Here is a 9,449-nt window from a genome sequence, read left to right on the forward strand (position 1 = left end):
AGATAGATAGATAGATAGATAGACTAAGTTGCATTATATCGTGTGGCTTAGATCTAAACTCCATTGTGCAATGGCTTGTTTATCATTGTGGACTGCATCAGTTGCTACTCCTGAATCACGAATGGGCCAGGGCCCAAATTAGTGAATACAAATTGACTTTCAAACGACGTCGTATGATTTGGCTACCAGAAACATGGCCATGATGACACCTCCAACAGAGAGAAACCAAAATAACATTGAATCTGGCTTCCAAGCCATACATACCCCTTCGACCTCTTGAAGAGCCACCATAACACTTCCTTCAATATTCAAATCATATAATATTATTATTAAAATAATTTCTTACTTTTATACTCAACCATGTCTTCTTCAGGTTCGTTCAACTCATCCAAATATTTTATTCTTTCCTTTCATCATTTCACTGCTATCATTTTCCATAACAAATTTTTTGTTTTATGTGTTTCGTGCGAAACAGTTTGCAAATTCCCAATGTCAGCAATATCCAACTCGTTATCATTGAAGCATGGACTCTCTCTTCGGTGTCCCCAAACAACGCATTTGCTTCGTTATCGCAATTCTTCCACTTCAATCAACTTTAGAACCTTCCAAAAAAGATGTTACGCTGCTTTCGCCAACGAGAATCGCGAGTAAGCGCTTCAACTTCTCTAACTGTCACTTTTCAGTTAATTACTTTTGGTTCCAGTTTGGATTTTATTTTTGTTTTGTTTTGTTTCTCTATTTAAGGTATGTGATTGTTGGAGGTGGAAATGCGGCGGGTTACGCTGCTCGCACTTTCGTGGAGCATGGCTTGGCCGATGGTCGCCTTTGCATTGTCACCAAAGAGGTGCTTTTGGAATTCCTTGGTTTAGATCCTTTTTTTGTCCGATTGGATCAATTGTGTTTAGTCTCTGCCATAGTTACATAAATCTCTCATTTATTTACCTACCGCGTACCAAATTCACCGTATCAGGTACGGAGTTCGTCATAAAGAAGATTTCATAAAATTGCATACTGCGTACTAGGTAACTGTGGTGATGTCTGTGTGTCCTAATAAATCGTTGTCATGATTGGTTTATGGACCATTGGTAGTATAAATAGCCATTTCATGGGAGTGAGTAGTGGGTTTTTGTGTTCAGAGAATTGCCCTAGTTGTAGCGTTGAGATATCATCAGTTATGTGACTACAGATACTGCAATAAAAACCGAGTCACAATTTAGGGACTAAAAAATAATTAAGCATTTCCTTTTTATAGGTTTTCTGTACTGTGCGAATTTCTATTCATGTAACTGGAAATTGGAATATAAACAAATTCTGTTTGTCTTGTGTTATGTTATGATATTGGGACTGAATTCTGTAAACACAGGCATATGCACCTTATGAGCGTCCAGCTCTCACAAAAGCGTATTTGTTCCCGCATGATAAGAAACCAGCACGCCTTCCTGTAAGATTTTTGCTCCATGTGTGCTTCCTTGTAATTTGTAACATATTGTGTCACTGATGCTTGTTTTTATGATCTATTAACTCTTAGGGGTTTCACACTTGTGTTGGATCCGGTGGGGAAAGGCAGACTCCGGAATGGTATCAAGAAAAAGGGATAGAGGTACTCACCCTCTCTTTAGCTGTTCTATCATTTTATCGTCACAGATTTTTTTGTTACAGAGAGAAGGGGTGAACCAAAAACAAGTGTGCAAATTTTTTTGGTATTTGCTTTCACTGTTAAGTGAGTATGTGATAAAGTGGAATAATATTGCTTGAAATGGCGTTATCCTAGAAGACTCTTAATTTAATGTAAATATGTATGGTGGGGAGTGATTACTGCACTTTTAGTTCGCATCCATTTATGTTATTGAGATTTAAGATTCCATACTACTGATTATTCTGTCCAGATGTTGTATGAAGATCCCGTGAAAAATATTGATATTGAAAAGCAAACTTTGACAACAAATTCTGGAAAACTTCTCAAGTATGGTTCACTTATTATTGCCACAGGATGTACAGCCTCGAGGTATAATTTTATTCACTTTAGTTCATCTTCTGTTATAATAAAAAAATTGGTGCATTTATCAACTTTCTTGCTACCAGGTTTCCAGAGAAAATTGGCGGAAACCTATCCGGTGTTCACTATATCCGGGATGTTGCAGATGCCAATGCTCTGATTTCATCGTTGGTAATCTCTTGTCTATTCCAATGATTTGATTGATTTTACATTTATGGTGAATCATTTGTGGTATTTAATCATTTCATGTGTGCCCATTCAAATTATACTTTTCCGTAGTTAATCTAGAACATTTTTTCCTTCAAGCATATTACTATATCAAGGCCTTGCTTAAGCATCTTTCGTCTGAATTGAGAGATGTTGCAAATTATCTATATTTCCTGCTAAGGTTACTTCAAACAAACATTTTTTTTGTATATGTTTACAGAAAATAAAATAATTCAGACATACTGTGTTTCTTGTTATGATTTTTCTTTTGTTTTTAATTTCTAGGAAAAAGCGAAGAAGGTTGTAGTTGTTGGAGGTGGATATATAGGAATGGAGATCGCTGCCGCAGCTGTTGCTTGGAAACTTGATACAACAGTATGTGCTTTTCATGAATCCTTATCTAATGTTTTTTTGTTCAAAATGCAAAATGTGTGGTCTGGACCCTGAACTCCATTATTACCATTTAATGCATTTCACTATTCCAAAAAAAAGTCCTCCATTTTGGTCCAATGCATACATAAAGCTTTAACATTCAGCAAGTGTTGGAGTCATTAAGTATCCCTAGTCATTATTTTTGATGAAATACCTGCATTACATCAGTGCATGCCATGACAAAATGACTCATCTTTACTGTTTATGTTGCTTTACATGGGACTCTGATTATTATTCTGCTTTAAGCCTCCTCACCTCTTCTAATTTGATGTTTCAAACCTTGAGAAGCAACTGAAATGGGAGTGAAGATTTGTGCATGAATAATCTATACCTGAAAGATAGATGGTCATTTTGTGAAGTTTTTGACCAACTGACTCTGAAATTTTTTTTTCATAAAAAAAAGATCATATTTCCAGACGATCGACTTTTGCAAAGACTGTTCACTCCTTCTCTTGCCAGGAGATATGAAGAACTCTACCAAAAGAATGGCGTCAAAATTTTGAAGGTATTTCCTCCTTCCCCGTTTCTCTCTTTCTTACCATTATTATAACTGGTTATGGGTAAGTTTGATATTGGATGATCAGTTGTTTCTCTAAACCACTCACCAGGGTGTCTCCATAAAAAATTTGGAAGCTGGTACTAACGGACATGTAGCTGCTGTGAAACTTGGAGATGGATCTATTGTCGAAGCAGATACAGTAATTAATTTTTTTATATACTAATATGTGGCTGTTATTTCTTTCTTGTTAAAATGTAATTTAATAATATATGAATTATTAGATAAAGCGTATATGTATTACTTCTGCGTTAGACTAGTTCAAGGAATTGAATTACTTCTTTCTTCTGGATGTTAGGTAATTGTTGGCATTGGATCAAAACCTGCTGTGAGTCCCTTTGAGAAGGTGGGCCTGAATACAGATGTTGGTGGCATACAGGTAATAGATAAGAAAGTAGTTAAGAGTCTTTTTCTATGACGCCTCCTCCCTTTTCATTCTTCCTTTTTCATGAAGCATCAGAGTCATGTATTTTAGGTTGATGGTCAATTCCGGACTAGTATTCCTGGAATCTTTGCTGTTGGTGATGTAGCAGCTTTCCCTTTAAAGGTATACTCTTCATGTTCTTGAGTTTAGCTTTCTTACATTGTTCTTGATCGGGAACTTGTCTTTCTGAAAAACTGGACAGATCTATAACCGTACTGCTCGAGTGGAACATGTAGATCATGCTCGTCGCTCTGCACAACACTGTGTGAAAGCATTACTCAGTGCACAAACTCACAAGTATATTGGATCATCTGTTTCTGCAATTTTATTTCATGGAGTTTTTCTTTTGAGCATGCTGAATAGCTGAATTTCCTTGATGATTTCAGTTATGATTATCTTCCTTACTTCTACTCAAGGGTGTTCGAATATGAAGGGAGCCCTAGAAAAGTATGGTGGCAGTTCTTTGGAGACAATGGTAGGCTTAGTTTGAAATAAATATCATTCTCTCTCTCTCTCTCAAATTTCAATGTTTTTATCTCCTATTGCTCTTACAGCTGTTAATTTTTGTTTTTACAGTTGGAGAAACAGTTGAAATTGGAAACTTCGATCCTAAAATAGCTACCTTTTGGATTGAATCTGGTAACTTTTTTTCAAATGTCGTGTGAATCATCTTTATGAGTGTGGGAAGGATGCATGCATTCAAGTATGTTACAAGCACATATGTGCTTGTTTGAATTTTGATTGGTGGTTACTAAGAATGAAATTACTTGATGCTGCACAGGTAAGCTGAAAGGAGTTCTCCTTGAAAGTGGGACCCCTGAGGTACTTACCACTGTATTTTTTAACACTAACAGTCTATTAGATATTAGAAGTAGATATTATACATATGAAGTTGTGTCTCATGACAAAGTAACAAGTTCATAAAAAATCATTTATTCGTGTTAACATGGCTCAGTAAAATCATAGCTCTATAAAAGGTCATTAATAATAGTAGATTCTATATCTTTAACTCGTCCTGCACTCATTTATATATTTTTGTCATAAAAATTTGTGTTCAATGAATCTGACTTTCCCCCAAAATTCGTGTTCAATGAATCTCAGGAATTTCAGCTCCTGCCTAAACTTGCGCGTAATCAGCCTGCCATTGATAAAGCCAAACTTCAAAACGCAAGTTCAGTGGAGGAGGCCCTAGACATTGCTCAGGCATCCTTGTAAGTTGAAGTCACCCTATAGTACAGATCTTGGTATCATCATTCTGCAATTTATCTTCCTTTACAGCTTTGTTACCAGTGATTATCAGTTATCATCTGAGTAGGATTGCCCCTTTGAGAGAGAATAATTTTTACGGTATTCTCATCATGTCGTGTATCATCATTATGAATGCTTTTCAAATGTAATGTTTCATTCGAATTTGATCTGATGCAATATGGCTTCAGTGAAATTTCTTAATAATGTAATCTACCATTTCTCTTTACTTGTTATTTTTATTCATGATGTGATCTATATTCTTAACATAGGTTGAGGCCTTAAAGGGCGTTTTAGTGGATATTACCTCTGTTGGAAGATTTTGTCTCCTTTAAATTTCATGTCCTTACATATACAGCGAATCAGGTGAAGGTGTACAATAATACAGTAACCCTCACCACAGGCTAGTAAGATTTAGAATGTCATAACTCTTAACTACTGCCTAACTAGTCACAACTACCCCCAACTGAATTAGTTAATAGTTTAGTTGACTTAGTTGATACCGGTAATATCCTCGCAAGCTGGAGGTTGAAGATATCAACCAGCCACAGTTTGGGCAATAATGTCAATAGAGGAAGAGGTAGTTGAAGCCAATCCTCGATATTCGGCTTCAGTAGAGGAGTGAGGGATTGTGGTTTTCTTCTTCGTTCTCCATGAGACAAGCGATAGCCCAAGGACGAAATATTGGCCAGAAACATGTGAGTATCCTAACATCCAGCTCAATCAGTATCATTGAACCCAAGGAATTGAAGGGAAAGAACAACTTACGACCATGACACTTCTTTAGGTAGGGAAGCATGTGTTAGCTACATGACAATGCACCATGGTTTGCTTAGATAGGAATTGATCCAATTGTTGTGAGGTGAAGGTAATGTGAGGTCTAGAAGTAGTGAGATACAACAATAATCTGATGATCCAGAATACGAGGCTCCTACTAGGTGTAGTAGGGGAAGAATAACTATGTACAGCCTTACCTTCACAAGTGTGTTTCTAGTAATGAGATACAACAATCATCCTACCAAATGATAATAAGAGGGAGCATCACCATGGGGAAGGGTCAAAAAGAGGTTGTACTTGGCTCGGAACCAAGAAAGCAGGTCGACCGACATTGTGTAACGGTAAATGCAAGGTGCAACAAAAGACATGTGAAATTGAAATCCTCAATGAAGTAAATGCTTCTTCTATTATCTGCCCAGTTTTATCACAATTGGAACAAACTTTACTTGATCCTCTACCACCAGAAGAGTGGGTTAGACCTCTGTTAAGTCTGAATTCTCGGATGAACCATTGGAATACTATTCAAAGCAAGTAGTGGATCCATGAGCAAACTTTGTGATCTCATAACTGAAAAATTATCATTCAAACGAGTGAGATATTTGATAACATAGCCTTGCTGCTTGAGGTCGCAACTTCTAATGTCCATCTCTTTGTCGTTGGTACCTATATACCCATATATCTGAATTTCGAGAAATTAGTAAAATAATATAATATTTTAATATTGAAATTAACTCAATGAAATCAATAAAATAAAGAATGTTAATCTATTAACAAAGAGTGCTAATGGCTTAACACAGTCAAAAATACCATTTAAAAGATTTCCAAGTCCTATTTATAATGCAACGTCTTAACAATAAATAATAATTTTTGGGAGTAACAAGACAAGCATATAAATTCCTATTATATTTAACTTCAGTAATTTTTTTACAATATTGATGATTAATAGGACTAATTATAAGTTAAGGTATTAAAATAATTTCCTAACTTTGAAGATTGATACAACACTTCTTATAAATTTAGATAGTGAAATTATGATTATATTTTAACACAGACATCTCAATTAGCTAAACTAAGCAAGTTTCTCTTGTTGAGAAAGTATTAAGCAAGTTTCTCTTGTTGAGAAAGTATTAAGCATCTCAAATGGAGATACATAAAGTTACAATACATAGAAGTTTGTCAACTATTGCCCCGAAATTTTATGGTTGAAGAGTTAAAATATAAATTGACATGTAATTAATGGTTGTTTGTCTGTGTAGCATAAAACTTTTTAATGGACCCATTAAACAATGATTTATGGAAGATAGTCATATTATTAATTTTGATCGGTGTTAACTTTTATTTCAAGACACCATTATTTTTCTAGAAATACACCAGTACGTATTTATTGTTTTAAAAATTAAAATATTAAATGGTTTAGATACCATGTAAAAATAGCAATTATGTGGGGGTCTATTTGATAATATTTTAAAGTTGTAAAAAATTGTTTGAACTAGTAAAAAAGGAAAACTTGTGTAAAAATATATTCAACATATCATATTTAAAGATAAATATGTTTATATTTTTTAATAGTATCATTTAAAATTAAAATTTAATTAGAATTAAATTTGGACTATAGCTGTTATTATTTCATAACTTCTGACTCCTTATCCCCACTTTACTAATCAATTGAAGCCCCAGTTAGCACAAAATATCTGAAAAAAAATTATTTCTTTCACTACAGTTAGAATTAATTATTTACAGTTGGAGTCAGTCCTAACGTCACAGTAACAGTGTTCATTTTATGTGGCAAACTTTTTAATATTGAGACATTTATTTTATTCCCATTGATAATTAATATTACAGTAATTGATATTGCTATCAAAGTACAGTACACTTATTTTAGTATGTATTGAAGTGATTGAGTCATAAAAATGAAAAATAACTTTATAAAAAACATTAGTTATTGACCCGAAACTAACCGTAAACAAAAAGTTTAGTATATAAAATAGATTACAACTAATATGCATAGAAAATAGGACTGATTTTGATTCCAATCATGCCCCAAATGTTACTTCTACGGTCCTTTTATAAGTGTTGTTTTATAATAAATAATTTGTTTTTAAAACTATTACTTTCAAATTTTAAGATAATATTAATGAATCTATATTTATTATATATTTGTTTGTGAAGAGAAAAATATATTAGTGAAGTTAAGTAAAAATATAAGTTTTTTGTACTACTAGAGATATTATCTCACCTTTTATAAAGAATTAATTCATTCTATAGTGTGCAGCTGCGTTTTTCAACAAATATCGTTTTCAAGAATCGAACCATTGATCTTTTGATCATCTTGAGAATCTAGCAGACCTTACACTAATAGATTAATGTCTTATTGGTTAAGAAAAAATATAAGTTGAAAATAATATAATATAAAATACAATACTTTTTGTTAAATACAAAAAAATCAATAACTTCCTTAATTTATGCAAAATAATTTAGAATGACAAACAAAATCAGTAATATTGTGTTAAAGTAAATTTAAGCATATTACACTTGTATACATGACCTTGAAGTCTACACCTCCTTTGTCTCGACTCTCGAACTTTATTACAAACCAAAACGCCATCAAAACAGTACCATTCCTTTCCATGATAATGTTTTATGTATTACATTCTACTGACTACTATATATTTTTTAATAAAAGAGTGAGAAATAGAGAAAAATCAGAGCAACCTTTATTTAAAAAGAAAATAAGTTGTAAGAGCATTGATGTATAAATAACAGGGTTATTCCTTTTAGGGTCAATGTCGGTTTGTTATTTTTGTTGTTGAAAAAATCCTTTAATTATAGTGATAAAATATGATACAAATTTTATGCTTATTTTTTTTTTGACTTTTGTGGTACAGGGCGCCAGGGATGATAGAGTTGCACAACTAGACATGAAAAAGACATATAACTATCTGGACTTAATCATTGATTAATAAAGGGCCCAACAAGGGAAATAAAAATGAGAAATTATACTAATTTTTTTATTATGTTTTACTTAATTATATTTGATGTATTTAAAAGTAATATCTGTTTTCTCTTATCGGAGATCAACATTTTAATCGCCACCCTTCAAAATAACTTTGATGGATTAATCCTTAAAAACTTGTTTTAATTTTCTAAAAAAAGAAAAGAAATATATTATCATATGTATTATGCAAGCACTATTCTTTTTTCTTGTAAAAAAATAGTACTGCTACTTGGATTGGTCAAGGCTAGCCCCGTCAGAAGGCTGATTGGTTCTTTGTCGCATAGTCCCACTTTAGACAAGTAATAATTTATTAAAATGGTAATATATATGCAATGTGAGTGTTAAGATTTATTTGTTGTCATTATGTCTTATACTGTTCGTTTGAATTATTTTTTTAATGAGTTAATCATAAAATTAAATATGAATGAGAGATGATATAGTGACAATATACATAGCTTATACAATAGGAGTACATACATTTTTTAACTAATAGCATATAGTTTACCAAATTCAAAGTAAACAATGAAATAATAATGTTTCTATTGTGAGTTCATCACCTAGACAAGTTGAAGTGAGTTTTTATTTAGGGATAGTAGATCAAATAAGTTCGTTCTTATTTATAGATTATGAACTAATTGATAGAGTTGCACCATTGAGATGGATTTTTGACTTGGATTGCTTTAAGTTATGACAAAGACAAATATAAAATAAAGAGTAAGGAATGTTTAAGGGGGGAATTAAATTCCAACATTGTCATGCTCTAATAAGGTATATTTCATATTTTTTGACTTGTTTTGGAGTTATATTAAACACCCTT

At 32.9% G+C, this 9,449-nt stretch overlaps 1 protein-coding gene across 1 annotated transcript; it reads left to right on the forward strand.

Moving 5' to 3' along the window:
- Positions 1-228: 228 nt before the first annotated feature.
- On the forward strand, positions 229-5,096 carry LOC109337387 (monodehydroascorbate reductase 5, mitochondrial). Its single transcript, XM_019574351.1, has 17 exons — positions 229-373; positions 476-647; positions 745-844; positions 1,364-1,441; positions 1,529-1,600; positions 1,887-2,005; positions 2,083-2,167; positions 2,489-2,578; positions 3,039-3,140; positions 3,244-3,333; positions 3,490-3,570; positions 3,667-3,738; positions 3,818-3,912; positions 4,002-4,090; positions 4,192-4,254; positions 4,397-4,437; positions 4,717-5,096. The coding sequence occupies exons 1-17, from the start codon at positions 361-363 to the stop codon at positions 4,828-4,830; spliced, it is 1,476 nt and encodes a 491-aa protein (XP_019429896.1). The 5' UTR covers positions 229-360; the 3' UTR covers positions 4,831-5,096.
- Positions 5,097-9,449: the final 4,353 nt, after the last annotated feature.

This window comes from Lupinus angustifolius, unplaced genomic scaffold (assembly GCF_001865875.1).
Source record: "Lupinus angustifolius cultivar Tanjil unplaced genomic scaffold, LupAngTanjil_v1.0 Scaffold_5_185, whole genome shotgun sequence".
NCBI lineage: Eukaryota > Viridiplantae > Streptophyta > Magnoliopsida > Fabales > Fabaceae > Lupinus > Lupinus angustifolius.

Excerpts from the sequence above, each read along its gene's own strand:
- LOC109337387 (XM_019574351.1), top strand. Across the intron at positions 2,006-2,082 it reads ACAGGATGTACAGCCTCGAG|GTTTCCAGAGAAAATTGGCG; the intron begins GTATAATTTTAT and ends TCTTGCTACCAG. Across the intron at positions 3,571-3,666 it reads CAGATGTTGGTGGCATACAG|GTTGATGGTCAATTCCGGAC; the intron begins GTAATAGATAAG and ends CATGTATTTTAG.